At 45.3% G+C, this 17,682-nt stretch overlaps 1 protein-coding gene across 1 annotated transcript; it reads left to right on the top strand.

The window, feature by feature from the left end:
* Window positions 1-5,886: 5,886 nt before the first annotated feature.
* LOC122919322 (protein FAM199X) lies at window positions 5,887-16,607 on the top strand. The gene is made up of 6 exons (XM_044268277.1): window positions 5,887-6,208; window positions 9,569-9,788; window positions 11,072-11,221; window positions 12,960-13,121; window positions 13,409-13,669; window positions 15,829-16,607. Exons 1-6 carry the CDS (start codon window positions 6,042-6,044, stop codon window positions 15,997-15,999), a joined length of 1,131 nt encoding a protein of 376 aa, XP_044124212.1. The 5' UTR covers window positions 5,887-6,041; the 3' UTR covers window positions 16,000-16,607.
* The last annotated feature ends 1,075 nt before the right edge of the window (window positions 16,608-17,682 follow it).

Here is a 17,682-nt window from a genome sequence, read left to right as displayed (position 1 = left end):
CAATTACAATACATTAGTAAGTGCCTTGTATTAACTTTCTTTACATAATAAATGTGTTAAAGAAGTAATCCGTTTCCTGGGACTTTAATATCATAAAGAGACTTTTAGTGTTTTAATTTCTGTGTGCGCAACGAGAAAACGGCGATGGATAGTAGCAATGTTGGCATCTGTGTGTTAAGATAAGATCAGCCGTGTGTACGTGCTAATAACCAAGTATGCATTTTGTAAGAAAAAAAACCACAGTCTTAGCAATTAACCCGTTAGTAGAATATAGAAAGCTCATAAAATAGTAACCAATCAATAGATGTCTGTGAAGGTTCTCCTTTATCCAGGTCATGGTATATATCTGTAAAGAATAAATCAAGGCAACTGGACTTACTGTAGATTTCTTGAAAACGTTTCACTCGTTTCAGAATTGAGAAAGCTCGTTGGAAGAACGAGTGAAACGTTTTCAAGAAATCTACAGTACGTCCAGTTGCCTTGATTTATTCTTTACAGATACAATCAATAGATGGACTCAGTTCTGACCAATCAGAAGTTATTGTTGAAATATTTGTAAACCAATCATGTCAATACTTTAAGACAGGGGTGTCAAACTCAAATTCATCGGGGGCCGCATCAGCAGTTTGGTTACCCTCAAAGGGCCGGTTGTATCTGTAGGACTATGTGTCCACTCTTTATTATCATAAATTATTGTCACTGCATTCAATTATTACTGTTTTTTTGTAATAATGGAAGTAATAACTAGCTCTGAAAGCTTGACCTGCAAGCGCTGACTGGGGTCACATAGCATTATACTGATTTATGATGCTATGTAACCCTTAGGCCCCTTTCACACGGGCGAGTTTTCCGTGCGGCGAACGTATGGCACCCGCACTAAATCCTGACCCATTCATTTCTATGGGGCTGTGCACATGAGCGATGTTTTTAACGCATCACTTGTGTGTTCAGTTGAAATCGCAGCATGCTCTATATTGTCCGATTTTGACGTGACGCAGGCCCCATAGAAGTGAATGGGGTGTGTGAAAATCGGATGGCATCCGCAAGCAAGTACGGATGCCGTGCGATTTGCACGCATGGTTGCTAGGAGACCATCGGGATGGAGACCCGATCATTATTATTTTCCCTTATAACATGGTTATAAGGGAAAATAATAGCATTCTGAATACAGAATGCATAGTAAAACAGCGCTAGAGGGGTTAAAAAAATAAAAAAATAATTTAACTCACCTTAGTCCACTTGCTCGCGAAGCTGGCATCTCCTTGTGTCTCCGCTGCTGATGAACAGGACTTGGGGTGAGCTGCTCCATTAAATAGAGCTTAAGGACCTTCGATGACGTCACTCCGGTCATCACATGGTCTTTTACCATGGTGAATCACCATGGTAAAAGATCATGTGACGTACCATGTGATGACCGGATTGACGTCATCGAAGGTCCTTAACCTGTATTTAATGGAGCAGCTCACCCCAGGTCCTGTTCATCAGCAGCGGAGACACAAGGAGATGCCAGCTTCGCGAGCAAGTGGACTAAGGCTACTTTCACACTTGCGCTTGATCGGATCCGTTCTGAACGGATCCGATCATATTAATGCAGACGGAGGCTCCGTTCAGTACGGATCCGTCTGCATTAATAACTTAAAAAAATTTCGCAAGTGCGCAAGTAGCCTGCGCGGATCCATTCAGACTTTCAATGTAAAGTCAATGGGGGACGGATCCGCTTGAAGATTGAGCCATATGGTGACATCTTCAAGCGGATCCGTTCCCATTGACTTACATTGTAAGTCTGAACGGATCCGCACGCCTCCGCACGGCCAGGCGGACACCCGAACGCTGCAAGCAGCGTTCAGCTGTCCGCCTGTCCGTGCGGAGGCGAGCGGAGCGGAGGCTGAACGCCGCCAGACTGATGCAGTCTGAGCGGATCCGCTCCATTCAGACTGCGTCAGGGCTGGACGGAGGCGTTTGGGTCCGCTCGTGAGCTCCTTCAAACGGAGCTCACGAGCGGACCGACGAACGCTAGTGTGAAAGTAGCCTCAGGTGAGTTTAATTATTTTTTTAATTTTTTTTATTTTTTTAACCCCTCTAGCGCTGTTTTACTATGCATTCTGTAGTCAGAATGCTATTATTTTCCCTTATAACCATGTTATAAGGGAAAATAATACAATCTTCAGAACATCAATCCCAAGCCCGAACTTCTATGAAGAAGTTCGGGTTTGGGTACCAAACATGCGCGATTTTTCTCACGCGAGTGCAACGCATGACAATGTTTTGCACTCGCGCGGGAAAATCGCGCATTTTCCCGCACTGCACCCGGCTCTTATCCGGGCAAAAAAACTGACGCCCGTGTGAAAGAGGCCTTACAGTTCTGGAATGTGTTGGATAACACTGACATAATGCTGTCAGTGTTATCCAACACATTCCAGAACTGTAAGGGTTACCGTATTTTTCGCCCTATAAGACGCACCGGCCCATAAGACGCACCTAGGTTTTTGAGGAGGAAAATAAGAAAAAAAATATTTTTAACCAAAAGGTGTGCTTTTGGTGGGTTTTGAACTAATTGTGGTCTGTGGATGGCACTGTTATGGGGGATCTGTGGATGGCACTGTTATGGGGGATCTGTGGGTGACGCACTGTTATGGGGGATCTGTGAGTGACGCACTGTTATGGGGGATCTGTGGGTGACACTTATGGGGGATCTGTGGGTGACACTTATGGGGGATCTGTGGGTGACACTTATGGGGGATCTGTGGGTGGCTCTTATGGGGGCTCTGTGTATGACAGTTATGGGGGGGATCTGTGGATGACACATACTGTATATAGCATCTTATGCAATGTGTCATCCACAGATCCCCTCCATAAGTGTCCCTGTAGTAGTGAATGACCCTCAATACACGGGCTAGGGGCCGGCATCTGCTTTTATAATGACAGCGGGGCCCGTGCAGTGACTATTCTACTACACGGGCGCTAGGGGTGCTAGTTGGCGCTGACTGACTCGCGCATAACAAAGCACAAGGTGCATATTAAAATATATAACACTATATAAACTGACTATGGTCTCTGCTGCACTGTACCGTATTTTTCGCCCTATAAGATGCACCTAGGTTTTAGAGTAGAACAATAAGAAAAAAAAATTTTTCATTACACCTCAGGTCAGACCAGCAATCAGACCCCCAATGTTAATCAGACCTCAGATCAGACCTCCAACCTTTAGCCATTTATCAGCCCCCCATGTCAGCCATCAGCCCTTATATCAGCCATCAGCCCCTTATGTCAGCCCCTATGTCAGCCATAAGCCCCCACATGTCAGCCCCGAGCCCTTGTGTCAGCCATCAGCCCCTTATGTCAGCCTCAAGCCCCCATGTCAGTCGTCAGCCCCTTATGTTAGCCCCCAGCCCCCCATGTAAGCCTCAAGCCCCCATGTCAGCCATAAGCTACCATGTCAGCCCCCAGCCCTTATGTCAGCCATAAGCCCCCATGTCAGCCCCCAGCCCTTGTGTCAACCATCAGCCCCTTATGTCAGCCATCAGCCATATGTTAGCCCCCAGCCCTTATGCCTCCCATGCCAGCCCCCAGCCCTTATGTCAGCCATGAGCCCCCATGTCAGCAATATGTGTCAGCCCCCCATGTCAGCGCAAAAACAAAAAACAAAAAAAAAAAACACTTACCTTTCCTGTTCCTGGTCACCATTGCGATCCTCTTCTTCCTGCTGTGTATCGCGGTGCACAGTGTGACCTCACGCTGTGCGCAGCCCTGCACAGTCGATAGCCGAGGACAAGGAAGCGGTGAGTGCAGATCCTTCACTGCTTCCTGGTCCTCCTGTACTAATGAAGTGCTTCCATAATGGAAGCGCTTCATTAGTACCGCGATAAAGACGGCCCTGATCGCCGTGGCTTGGCCAACAATCTTTCACGGCCCGGTCCTGGGCCGCGGCCCGGCAGTTGGGGACCGCTGATCTAATAAACCTTATCTCTAAACTACTAAGAGATCATAAACACTTATTTAAGCCACATTCTCATCAGTAAGATAAGGATTGAGCTTTAATGAGTGTTTATAAGATCAGAGATCAGGAGCCCGTCAGCTCCCTGCCTGACTGAACAGAGAGAAAATACAGATCCTGCTAGTAGATAAACTCAAAGCAATACAGGGAAAATGGCTCATCATTTTTAATAAAGACCAATGAAAAACATGATTTTAGCTCAAAATGAGTACAATACAGTAATTAAAAAAATTGTCACCAAAGGTGTACATAGCCTTTAATAGTCCATTTATTGTATACACCAGAAAAGGTCTCGGTACATCTGATAACTGGACCTATAGAAACCATTCACCAATGGACACCCAAAGAGCACCCTTTTGGCCTCTGTTCGCAGTCATCCAGTAGGGTTTCTGTTCTGTTAGCTGTATGGTGTAGCGCTGCAGACTGCTCTATTTCATGTAGAGGCAATGGGGGACATATATCAAAGGGCGGCATTTTACACCAGGCTCTGACGAAGCCGTGAGGTGAAACGCGCGTCGAGGTCCCGCGCCCAGGGTCTGTCATTCCAATTGCCACCATGTCTTCAGGTACGGTCCGCATTAGCATGTGTTAGACTTAATGTGGGGTTCCCCTGTATGTGTTCTTACCAGATCCCATACACTCAGGCGCCAACTAATTGTATTTCTCTAGCCTAGTTATTATCCAACTATTATATTAGACTGACAGTGACGCCTATACTATCAGGGTATGTCAGCTACGAATTTGGGTTCACCTATTGTCTGTGGTGCCGTGTGTACCATACCCCTATTGGGGTGACTACTATATATGTGATATCCCTTTGGGTTCCCAGAGCCTTAGCTTTTGCCCTACTTTTTGACCGTATCTTACTGCACATTATCCTGTACAGTTCCATGGTGCTCCTTTTGAATGTACTTACCCTGTGCTTCTCCGTGTACTGTATTACAACATCCCGTTGTTCTCCATTTTTTATATTTTATAATAAATGATATTTTTTGATACAATATTCCACTTGGTTGGTTTTTAGTTTACTCTGATATTCCCTGTGCTACTGGAAGATGCAGCTCTCGTCATAAATTAGGCGCATCCTCTGCTCACATCTACTAGTCATTTATGTCAGGAATCTGGAATAGATGTTAGTTGATTTGCTGGGGCTAATGCCCCCACCACTGCCGAGTGTCGGGGGCAGTGTAAATACGCCATATGGGTTTAAGTTTAGGCACACAAGCATTCAAAAAGTTGCAAAATTGGGCCAGGTGACTTTTTTACACCAATAATTGGTGTGGGGAGTCATAGTAATTGACCCGCAGTGTGTAAAAAATGCATACTGCACAATATGTTTTTGGGGGGACGGAGGTGGGTCCGTTTAATGGATATGCCAGGGCATATGGTAAATGAAATATTAAAGGGGTTGTCTAAGATGCAGAAAAATTTGCAGGGCGGCTGGGAAGGGCAGAATGGCCCAGAGGTGTAGCCAAGTTTTCCTTCACCCCGGACAGATTCAGTTGACTGCTCTAGCCCTAGATCTAAATACCCTGGCAAAGGCTAGCGGCTTGTTGGCGCCTATGCCCTTGCCAACCCCACCCCCCTCCGTATAGTACTTAAATATGCCTTATTTAAACCAAACATCCCCTTTAATAAGTTCTCATAGAATACAAACATAATATGATTTGCAGTGATCAGCAAGGTACAATCACCGCCATTATTTCTCCGGATGTCCGTATACAGCTGGCAGTCTCCCTGCCATTATCCTCCACTGCTGTAGAGGGCGCTCAGCTGAGCAGGCTGCACGGTGAGGCGCTGCGGCGCTCTGCACACCGCGTCACGTGTACGAATGGGAAGTATCGCTGTTATTGCTCTCCTTCCCTGTAGGTGGCGCTGGACTTTTGGAGAGCACATCCTGTAGTAGTAGAAGAAGAAGGGCCTAATTCCGGGAACAGGCTGCGACAGCTGGCGGCTTCGGTTCTGCTCGGTCGTTCGCGGTGGCGCTTGTGGTATGGGGGAGCGGTGACACATAGGGCTCCGCCGCCTGAACCTAGCGACCTGCATCATGTCCGAAGGCCTGTACGAGAAGTTCCTGGCCCCGGACGAGCCCTTCCCGCTCCTCTCCCAGCGGGGCAGCATCAGTGAGGAGGGCTGCCTAGACGTCAGTGACTTCGGCTGTCAGCTTTCCTCCTGCCACCGCACCGATCCCCTCCACCGATTCCACTCCAACAGGTAGGTGGCCGCGCCCTCATAGTACAGCACTTAACGTGGATGGACTTACCTGTCCATGGCTGCGGTGGGCTGTTTCCCCAGGACACATAAGCGATTGCCGAGTTACCGATCTGATACTCAGATGCCATTAGAAAGTGTCTTCATAGTGGGCAGTTGTTAATGTCCATCTAATCTGCGGTCACCTGCAGCCTGGTCCCTGAGGCTGCGGGTCACGGCTCCAGATCCAGCAAGGACAGGCCGGTGGGGTCCCACACTCCAGATATATGATCCATGTCTTGTCTTGGCCTCACTGGTAACTGGAAAGGCTGTGGAGCCCTTTAGGGCAATCCTTTTTTATTTTTTTTATTGTCTTGGCCGTATTATGGGCTAAAAGCGTATTTGCGGTTGTGATTACTGGCATACATAGTGACACTTATGTATATGGTGATTAAAGCTGGTTTCCTCAGGATAGGTCATCAGTGTCTGATCGGTGGGTGTCCGACACCCAGGACCCCGATGGTCAGCTGTTTGACAATGAGCACCGCGGCCTTCACTGCAGCTCACCAAGCACAGAGCCGTACATTGTATAGCGGCTGTGCTTGGTATCGCACTCAGAGTATCGCACTCAGACCTGCACCGATCAGATACTGATGATCTGTCTGGAGGATAAGTCATCAGTATCAAAATCTCGGAAAACCCTCTTTAATAACCATATACATAACTGCCAGTATCCACACCGGGCAGGACGTAGATGCTGTATTTGCTGATTTGTATCCAAATTTCTTAATGATAATTCTCACCGGACAGAAATCGGAAGGGGACGTCTTGTATCCATTAGGCTGCTTTCACATCTGCGCTTTTGCTCGCTGGTTTTTAGATCCGGCATGGGGTCTCAGCGCCGCAGCAAAACACTTATAATAATAATAATAATAATACAATCGGCTGCATCCGTTCAGAACGGATCCTGTTGTATTATATCTAAAATGAAGAGACCGGACCCGGCACCAATGACTTGCGTGGTTTTTGGTGCCGGATTCTTCAGTTTCCCATGTTAAACACGAAAACGGTGCTTACATCGGTTTTGTGTCCGGCATGGGAACGCAACAAACCAGAACGGAATGCATTCTGGCGCACTCCGTCCCGGTCTGTTCAGTTTTGTCCCCATTGACAATAAATGGGGGCAAAACGGAGGCGTTGTGCGCTGGGTTTTGAGAGCCAACGTAGATGTGAAAGTAGCCTTATTCTAGGGGGCTAACGCTCTACACAAAAACCACAAAAAATGTAGTGTAAATGAGATGACCCCCCCCCCGCTCCGTACAGTATTCAAAGTTTTATGCGAACTATACTAAACTGAGTGAGCCTTAAAAGGGTTGTCCGGGATTGGGGGACATGGGTCTACATGTACAATGGTCCCCTAAATATTACATTCATGCCTGTCCTTCCCTTACCAGACATTTTCTGATGGCCCTTTTTCACTTCACAAATTTTCAGCCGGAAGTGCAGTTTCTATCACAGTCAGTGACGTATCGGGTCCCTTTCTGCATAGCGAAGCCTCTCCTTCCGCTTCACAAGGAGCCCGGTGACGTCACCATCAGCCTCTAATTATTCCAAGCGCATGGAGGGGCAGTAACTATGCGGCAACAGAAGCGCTAAGCCACGCCCCCTCATGGCGCGAAGCCACTCCCATCGTCTAGCTGGGCGCATTCTTAGTAAGGAAGGAGGCGTTTAGCTGCGCTGGGACCCAGAAAGCATTGAGGCAGGAAGTTACCGCACACATAAACAGAAAGGTAAACAATCAGTGGGGGACTGTAAAAATACCTAAAAACATCTGGGGGGACCTTCAAACCGCTATTAATAGTGATTTAACTGGTTTTAAATAAAAAGCTTGATCCCGGACAACCCCTTTAATGAAAAATAATACTTTTTTTTTTTTTGGTTAAAATAAGTGAGACAAATAATAATAAACTTCTGTACGCATTTCTTTTATCAGGGGAGGGGGGATCCTTGACAAGTGACCCTATTTATCTGGTAGTTAGGTTGCGGTGGGGGTAGCTTGGTAGGGTGTAACTTGCTTGGAGTGCTCTCTGATCTCGGCTTCAATTCGTCAGGTTTTTCTGTCCCTCACCATCTGGACTAGAGTGGGGATAAACTGACAGGCTGTAGTCGGAGTACTCGCCCTTAAAAGAGTGACCCCAGCCGCTGGACCCTCGGGCCTGGTCTAGTATTCCCTCTCCTCCCCACAAGCACCATCTGATGTGTTTCACCATGATTAGATGGTTCATCAGGGAGTGATTTGTGCAATGCAGAGCGTTTATGTGAATCGACTTCGGATGTTTCATCCGAAGTCGATTCGCTCATCCGTAATGGATATATAAGAAGTGATGACCCACAATTATTTCATGGTGAACGGAAGTAGTTACTAATAGACATATGTGAGGAGAGGTGACAGGTCCACTTTAAAAGTTTTCCCAATTAAAGGGGTTATCCAAGACTATAAAAATGTTCCCCATATGCCGGGCCCCTCACGATGATATACTTTCCTGGCTCCCCGCACCGCTGCTGAAGCTTCTCCCCGTGAGCGGGTGAAAAAACATCCGGTGTTGGGGGGAGCAGGCAGGGATGGGGACGAGCCTCCCTAGCATTGCAGGTGACACTACGGAGGCTCGTCACTGCCTGCCATTGGCTGCTCCCCGACACAAATATCCCCCTGTCACCGGATGTCTTCAACGCACGGGGAGAAGCAGTGGCGGTGAACCAGGAGCAGGGAGCCAGGTAAGTATATTCACTGTGAGGGGCCCGGCATATGGGAGACATTTTTATAGTCTTGGATAACCCCTTTAACATATATCACCTATTAAGATAAGTGAGAAATGTGTGCCACCACTGGGTCCCCCACCAACCATCAGACTGGGGGTACCTAAGTACCCTTGTGATTATGATCACTGCTCTGTTCATCTCTGTGGGACTGTTGTGTGCAGGGCTTGACTGTCTCGGTCTGTCCCATAGAAATGAATGGAGTGGTGGTCACACGGGAGCTCCAGTGTCCCAGCAGTTGGACCCCAGTGTTCATACATTCACCTAGTAGATAATGATAGGTTTGGTTAGTGTGAAAAGCCCTTTAACCCCATGTCTGGACCTCTACTAATATCTTTCTTATAGTTGTACAGATTCTTGAACTCATTCCCACTTTGCCATGGTGTACTCGGCTCTTGTGCGCACACATAGCTGAAGAAATCACAGTTTTCCAAGCCTACCGCCCGGGGGACTGATCCATATTCAGCCTCCTAAGACTTCAGTGGGATTAATCAGAATCTGGGAAATATATACGCCAAATAACATCTATAAAAATGGGTAATTCCCTTTGTTCTAATGTAATTCTAGGTGGAATCTAACGTCCTGTGGCACCAGCGTTGCAAGCTCTGAATGCAGTGAGGAATTGTTCTCTTCTGTCTCTGTCGGAGACCAGGACGACTGCTATTCCCTCCTGGACGACCAGGACTTCACCTCCTTTGACCTGTTTCCGGAGGGAAGCGTCTGCAGTGATGTTTCCTCATCTATCAGCACTTACTGGGACTGGTCTGACAGCGAGTTTGAGTGGCAGGTAAGGGTTAGAGTTTGGACAGATTAAAATTTTCTTCTAATGCCGGTTGTATAGTGATGTCAAATGCATCTTGTACAAGCAGATTTACAGGGATCCTTGTACAATACTCATCACTTTTCATTATACAATTAATAAGCTTGATAATAACAATAGATCTTTCTGGCTAGTGTGACATTTTGTTAAACCATCCCTTTAAAAAAAAAAAAAAAAAAAATATATATATATATATATATATATATATATATATTTTAAGTTATTTTGTGTCTATTCACTATAGAATATTTTATATAGGTTTCATGTGCTTCTCATGTGTGACTTGTAACTATACTATGAAAAGAAATATAGTACAGAATTTACAGATTTAAAGGTGTTTTATGAGATTTGATGATCTATCCTTTGCATAGGTCATTAGTATCTCTTTGGTGGGGTCTGACACCTGGGATCCCCGCCGATCTGTTTTTTGAGAAGGCACCGGCGCTCTTGACACTGCCGCTTTCTCGCAGCTTTGCCTAGGCCATATGATGTCAAGTTCATCGGTCGCATGGAGGTGAATGAGGCCGAGCTGCCAAGCACGGCCATCGTACAATGTACGGCGCTTGGTGAGCTGAGAGAAGGCCGCCGGGATCTTGGGTGTTGGACCCCCATCAATCATATACTGATAAAAATTTCTAAAAAACCTATTTAATATTGATGGCCTTTCCTCAGGATAGGTCATCAATATCTGATCGGTGGGGTACTGACACCCCGCACCACCTGCTAAACAGCTGTGGACTCTGCCGGAACTACACAGCTCCGTTCATTGTTTAGGTGATGGAGCTACTAATTGCAGTTCGCCTCCCATCCACTTCAATGGGAGCAGCGATGCAGTTAAACCAGCGCCGTCCACTACACAATGAACAGAGCTATGTAGTTCTGAGACAGCTGATGGGTAGGGATGTGGGGTGCCAGAACCCCCTATGATCAGATATTGACAGCCTATTCTGAGGATAGGTGATAAATATCAGATTGCTTGGTGTCTGACTGCTGGGACTCTCACCCACCCTGAAGGTCGCTGAGTGCAGCAGCAGTGCACAATCCGATTCACTGCAGTCTATGGAATGGATCAATGGAACGACGTGCGCACCAATGCTCCAGTCAGTCAGGGGACCCTCTCACTGAGATCTGATATTTATTGCCTGCTTGTACCCCCTTGAACCATTTGGGTGTATATCTGTACATCATCTGTTATAAATGATATATCACATTTGTAATGGACTTGCCTCATGTGTTTAATGCCTCTCTAGTTGCCCGGAAGTGATATTGCAAGCGGCAGTGATGTGCTATCAGACGTCATTCCCAGCATCCCTAGCTCTCCTTGCCTTCCCTCCAAGAAAAAGAACAAAAACAGGAATCTGGATGAGCTCCCTTGGAGTGCCATGACCAACGATGAGCAGGTAATGTTGCTGTGCTGATGGACTGGATGAGTAGTCTGTGAAGGTGGCCATACTCTGGACTATTCATCTATTTCTAATAATGGTGGGACAGTGACAGGAGACACATTTACCTGGATAGGTGCATGTAATGAGGTGGCCACATGCACCACTGCAGTTTATTCCAATGGTCAGCAGATGATACACTAAGCTTACTGGGAACTAACCAAAGCTATTAACCCCCTCTATGCAAGACCCCAAAGTTAGTGATCTTGACCCCTCCAGTTCAGTAAACCACCAGGGAAGGTTTAATAAGAAGAAATGGTTTTTCTCCTGTCCAAACCTCATCTTATAGTCCCAAAAATATGTTACGTAACTTGTTTCACAGATGACAAACATTTCGGTCCATCCAGACCTTTTTAATGGTAAATCTGTGCCATTCTGGAACGCAGAGCATATGTTAGTAGACTTCATCACAGTTGATTTGGGCTAGATCCACACTTTTAGGATACTGGTGGCTGAACTAGCCTAGATCTATGGTATATGTGCACTCTCCTCGGCACACCTGATGTCGATTGTGTGAATAATTAAAAAGTGCGAGTAAATTGGAGGACACTCAGTTATCTGGTGTTGCATAGAACTAAACAGATGGTTGTATTAACCCCTTCAGGACCCTGCCATTTTTCACCTTCCTGCCCAGGCCATTTTTTGCAAATCTGACATGTCACTTTGTGTTGATAACTTTCAAACTTTTACTTTTCCAAGCTATTCTGAGATTCTTTTCTCGTCACATATTGTACTTCATGACAGTGGTAAATTTGAGTCAAAATATTTTATTTTTATTTATAAAAAGACCAAATTTGCCAAAAATTGTGAAAAATTAGCACATTTCAATTTCTCTTGTATAATAGTAATACCTCTAATTATAGTTATTGCTTTACATTCCCTATATGTCTACTTCATGTTTGGATCATTTTGTGAATGTCACTTTATTTTTTGGGCACACTAGAAGTTTAGAAGCAATATACAGTATACACCTTTTTGATCACTTGGTGTTGCACTTTGATGTAAGGTGACAAAAAGTTTTTGTTTAGCACAGTTTTTATAAAAAATTTGACTGTTCACCTGAGGGGTTAGATCATGTGATATTTTTTTTATAGAGCTGGTCAATATTTTTAACTTTTTTTACACTTCAACTTTTGGGGGTGTGATCCCCTTTACAATGCATCACAATACTTCTGTATTGTGATACATTGGCTGTAAGTGTAATACGCTTACAGCCTGCTTGCCTGTGAGATCCAGGGGGCTGGATCTCGCAGGCTCTCCCAGAAGGCAGACACGATGCCTAAGGAAGGCATCGGGCTGCCTTCCCTGCCATCGGGTCCCCGTCACAGCAGCAAGGGGGATCTGATGGAAGCTTTGATCCCCCGCACATGCTACGGTCAGCGCTGACCGCGGCACATGCAGCAGGGGTCTGGCTATCAGTGACTGCCAGACCCCTGTTGTGGATCGGGCGGGGGCGCCTCCTGTATGTATGTCCCTCATTGACAGTAATGTTGACTGCCTCCCACAACAGTTGAATGCTAGGGAATCCAGCAGCAACTGGCAAGGAACAAGGATGCCACCTCAACTGATTGTACTTGACCAAAGTGGCCACCCCATTTAGTGGACGTGTTCACCAGTCTTTATACCTTGATAGGTATTGTATGTTGTGCTTTATACTTGGACAAATCATTTTACATGATTTTCTTTTACCTTTTAGGTGGAATACATAGAGTACCTAAGTCGAAAGGTCAGCACAGAAATGGGACTTCGGGAACAGCTTGACATCATAAAAATCATTGATCCGACGGCGCAGATTTCCCCTACGGACAGCGAGTTTATCATTGAACTGAACTGCCTAACTGATGAAAAGCTCAAACAGGTTTGTCTGGGTGCAGATCACCTAGGCGGGATTGAAGAGGCGGAGGAGGAGTTGCTGCTAAACTTAGCATGGGCCTAGTACTGACAGAAGCAGGCCCAGAATCACTGAAATGGTCATGCCTACTATGCAGGGACATGCAGTGTTATGCGGAATAGACACTACATGCCAGTATTACATTCCAGTTACCAGACTGTACGTTTTCCATACAACTTACAATGCTCCTCTGTGTGCAAGGAGTCCATTTTCTCTTTTCAATAACGCCTGCCTCCTTTTTCTCTAACTCTCAGGTCAGAAGCTATATCAAGGAGCATAGTCCACGTCAGCGATCCACACGCGAGAACTGGAAAAGGACCAGTTACAGCACGGCTAGTACAAGTGGAGTGAGCGGAGCCAGCGTGAGCAGCAGCAGCGCCAGTATGGTCAGCACAGCCAGCAGCAGCGGCTCTAGTGGGGGCAACTCTGCCTCCAACTCGAGTGCAAACATGAGTCGAACTCACAGTGACAGCAATCTGTCTGCAAGCGCAGCAGAAAGGATTAGGGATTCAAAGGTAAATGTGTGGCTGTACATTAAATGTACACGTGTAAAGTGTATGTTCTCTTGAAAGGTATACAGTAAGTTATAGACATTACTCTTATGGTAATTTTTTAAAACGCCTCTGGTAATCTAGTATCTAATCTCATTAAACATAAGTGCTGTATGCAGTTTGATGGCTTCATACACTAGGCTACACTTTCCATTCTTTGAGTTTGGGGAAAGCAGAGGAACCAAATTCTGCTGCAGCCCTTGGCTTCCTCCCTGCCGGTGTCTGCCTCGGAATCAGATAAATGGAGAGACAGAGAAGTGATGGGACCTCTGTAAGACGTCTTGAGACAGTCTTCTTACTCCTCAAGCCTGCCTATACGTTGAGATAACAGACCCATCAAGTAATAAATGTGTAGCCGCATGCACAAGGCCGTTCATCTCAAAAGATGCGGACAGCACACCTGTGTGCTGTCCACATATGTAAGTTCATTCCGCTGCCCCCGCAAAAATTAGAACATTTCCTATTATCCGTTTTGCAAGAATAGGACTTTTCTGTAGATGGGGTGTTTTTGGCAGCTTTCTCACAGCTGGGATCCGCGATTCGCTGTGTTCATGAGGCCTTAGTAATACGTTATATCCAAGCAGTGAGTCGGATGCAAAAAATGAACTATGGGAAGCAAATGAGGCAGGTGGTCCCCTTTTAGCTTACAGTGAGCCTAACCACCTCCACTGCTAGAAGTACGCTCTTACTCGATTTTCAGTATTTTTCGCCTTTTCCCAGGCAAGTCCTCTGTGGTGTCCATCGGTTCTCAACATGGCAGAGTCTCCACCTCTACTATTGCAGGCGCTGAAAGTATTCAGTGCAGGCGCAGATCCAGGAGATTCTGTTATCTGTATCTGCTCCTATGCCGTAGAGGATGCAGCTGCCACCTTGGGAACCTTTGGTCACCACGGGGCAGATTTATTATGCCCTCACTCCAGAATTCTGGCTTCAAAAAGTTGGAAAATAGGGCTTTTATGACTTTTTGCACTTACATGTGGAAGAATTTTGTGTCTCTTTGCATTTTTACACCACAGGCTACAGTTTTCAAATGTTGGTGGGAAAGTGGTCGTGGTTTGCTATGTTAATGAGTTTCACTCCAGATTTATCATTGAGACTTATTTTTTTTTTTTTAAAGTCTCAATCTCGCTCCAGTAGGAGGGTGGAGTAGGAAAACTGGAGGAGCTGTTCTAGACAATAGTGTTAAGTTTAAAAGGGTTATCCAGGAGTTTACTACTGATGACCTGTGGGGGTACGAGATGCGGGACGCCCTCTGATCAGCTGTTTTAAGAAGGCCTTCTCCTTGCTCACCAAGCACAGCACCGTACATTTTATAGCGGCTGTGCATGGTATCGCAGCGCAGCCCCATTCACTTCAATGGGGCTGAGCTGCTCCTAGGCGGCGTGAACAATGAACGTGTTGTCACTCGGCCTAGGAAAAGCAGAGAGAAGGCCGTGGCGCAACTGCTGCCTTCTCGAACAGCTGATTGGCGGGTGTTGGACCCTCACCGATCAGATACTGATGACCTTTCCAGAGCATAGGTCATTGGTATAAAAATCTCAGGAAACCCCTTTAAGGAAAGGACACATTTATCAAACAACATGAGATATTTGATTGATGTTGCATAAAGTATGCCAACACAGACCCAAGCATACTGACGTCAAATATTCTCCTTATGATAAATCCCACCCATGTCTTGTTTAGAGGTGATGCCTATGGACACTGGGGACCTTCACAGGCAATACTAAGTCATGAATCATTTGCCATGCCATTATATAATAGTGCAGGGATGGCCAACCTGCGGCTCTCCAGCTGTTGTAAAACTACAATTCTGACCATGCCCTGCTGTAGGATGATAACTGTAGGCAGTCTAGGCATGCTGGGAGTTGTAGTTTTGCAACAGCTGGAGGGCCACAGGTTAGCCATCCCGGCAATAGTGTATGGGCTTTCTGAAATTTGTTGGGAAAGTGGACAACCCCTTTTAGTGTAACCACTAGGCAATACATGTGCTTCTAAACATTTTTGGGGTTGAATTTCCCTTTAGTACATGTTTAAGACGATAGAAGAATAAAAAGCGTTGTGCTTGTAGCTTGTAGAACGTGTGGTTTTCCTTACCTAAATGTAATGTGGTTTATTCAATTTAGAAAAGGTCAAAGCAAAGGAAACTGCAGCAGAAAGCCTTGCGGAAGAGACAGCTGAAGGAACAGAGGCAAGCGCGGAAGGAAAGACTCAGTGGCTTATTTCTAAACGAAGAAGTCCTATCTTTAAAAGTGAACGAAGAAGAGCACGAAGCCGACGTGGATGTATTGATATGACGAGGGTGAAACTTGCAGTGTTCTTCATAAGCCTTAACAAGGCTACGTTATCGGAGACCATCTCAGAACGTAGATCTCCCGCCCTCTTGTAGCACCACTAACCACTAGGAGGTTATCCTTATGAAAATTTGACATTTTTGTGTCTTTGGTGGACAAAATATCATATTTCAGCAATCACTGGTCCCTTATTTGGTGATACCGCCACATTGAAGTTAAAGTAAATTCTTCAAGTACATAAAGACAAATTTTGGTTTGAAACCAGTTCTACACGGAGAAGCCAACAAGGTTTCTCTAACCTGTCAGTAGCAGAGCCTGTGGTTCTGTGTATTTGTTAGAACACTAGTTATGCATATGTCATTCACATTTCCAAACGTGCATCCTATTCCTGACTGTAGTCCTGAATACTTGATTACAAAGTGCTAGTTATGGGTCTTCAGTATGTATTTTTGCAGGCGACCGTGCAGCATTGTCTCCTGTTTCTTAGGTCTCTTGCACACGAGCGTATATATATATTTTTTTCGTTCCGTTTTTGCGGTTTCCGTTTGGTTCCGCATACGGACCACATTCATTCCGTATATCCGTTCCGCTAAATGATAGAACTTGTCCTATTATTGTCCGCAAATAACGTTCCATCGCTCTATTCAAGTTAATGGGTCCGCAAAAAAAATACGGAATGCATACGGAACACATATGTATGTCATTCGTATTTTGCAGATCCATGCCCACTTTGCCCATGTGTTTACATACATTACAGTAATAATTACAAACATATGTTTCCGTTTGCGATCCGCAAAAAAGTATCGCGTACGGAAGCCATACGCATGTTTTTGCAGAAATACGGAACGGGAAAAAAACTGATCTGTGAAAAACGGACCGCAAAATACATATGGTCGTGTGCCAAAGGCCTTACTTGAATCTATTGCTAGAAAGTAGGCCATGGTTAAAAAACAAAACAAAAAAAAAACAATTTTTATATAAATATATATATATTCTGAAAATTGTATTATAGCTGAAAGTGCCATTACAATTTTGCCTGTCAATTTATTATGGTGAACCTGCATGATACCCTAGCAATTGTATAGAAAAATCTGGAATATGACTCAATACTATAACCTTATACTACATAGTATTTATGCAGAAACTGGCAAGTGAAAATGGCAATCTTGTATATCTATAGATCCCACTGCTGGGAGCCCCTGATGGCTTTGGGGGAATTGCTGTGCAAGTCTTCATGCACACAACTGTATCTTTCATCTGCATTTTTGCGGATAGGCTCAGCGGGGCCATGCACACATCAGTGGTTTTTGTTTTTGCAGATCCATTTTTCCATTCCACAAATGATAGAAAATGTCCTATTTTTGTCCGTCTGTTGATTGGAGTGAGAAAAATATGAAATGCACACAAACTATCCGTATTTTGCGGATTTGTTGTTTGAGGACCATAATATGGACACGTACCTAACCTTTCAACGCATTTTGCATTAATCAGTAGTACAGCATCTGTACATAAGGAGTAATATGGTCATTATATGGCTTGTATCTGGCATTTTTAGCAGATTTCTCCCCTGTATGTTAGATTATTAGTTTGCGGTTCTCCCAGATATGGTAGCAGAGACTAGCTTCCACCCACTGCACACAGAAAATGCAGTGGAATCTGCTTCCTAACTTTCTCTGGTTCAAAAGC

This window comes from Bufo gargarizans, chromosome 9 (assembly GCF_014858855.1).
Source record: "Bufo gargarizans isolate SCDJY-AF-19 chromosome 9, ASM1485885v1, whole genome shotgun sequence".
Lineage (NCBI taxonomy): Eukaryota > Metazoa > Chordata > Amphibia > Anura > Bufonidae > Bufo > Bufo gargarizans.
The sequence above is the reverse complement of the archived record's forward strand: the minus strand, read 5'-3'. Positions and strand labels throughout refer to the sequence as shown.

Bases quoted from the DNA above. Each gene is read 5' to 3' on its own strand.
- LOC122919322 (XM_044268277.1), top strand. From the start codon at position 6,042: ATGTCCGAAGGCCTGTACGAGAAGTTCCTGGCCCCGGACGAGCCCTTC. The intron at 9,789-11,071 runs GTAAGGGTTAGA...ATGCCTCTCTAG, and splicing joins ACAGCGAGTTTGAGTGGCAG to TTGCCCGGAAGTGATATTGC. The intron at 13,670-15,828 runs GTAAATGTGTGG...TATTCAATTTAG, and splicing joins AAAGGATTAGGGATTCAAAG to AAAAGGTCAAAGCAAAGGAA.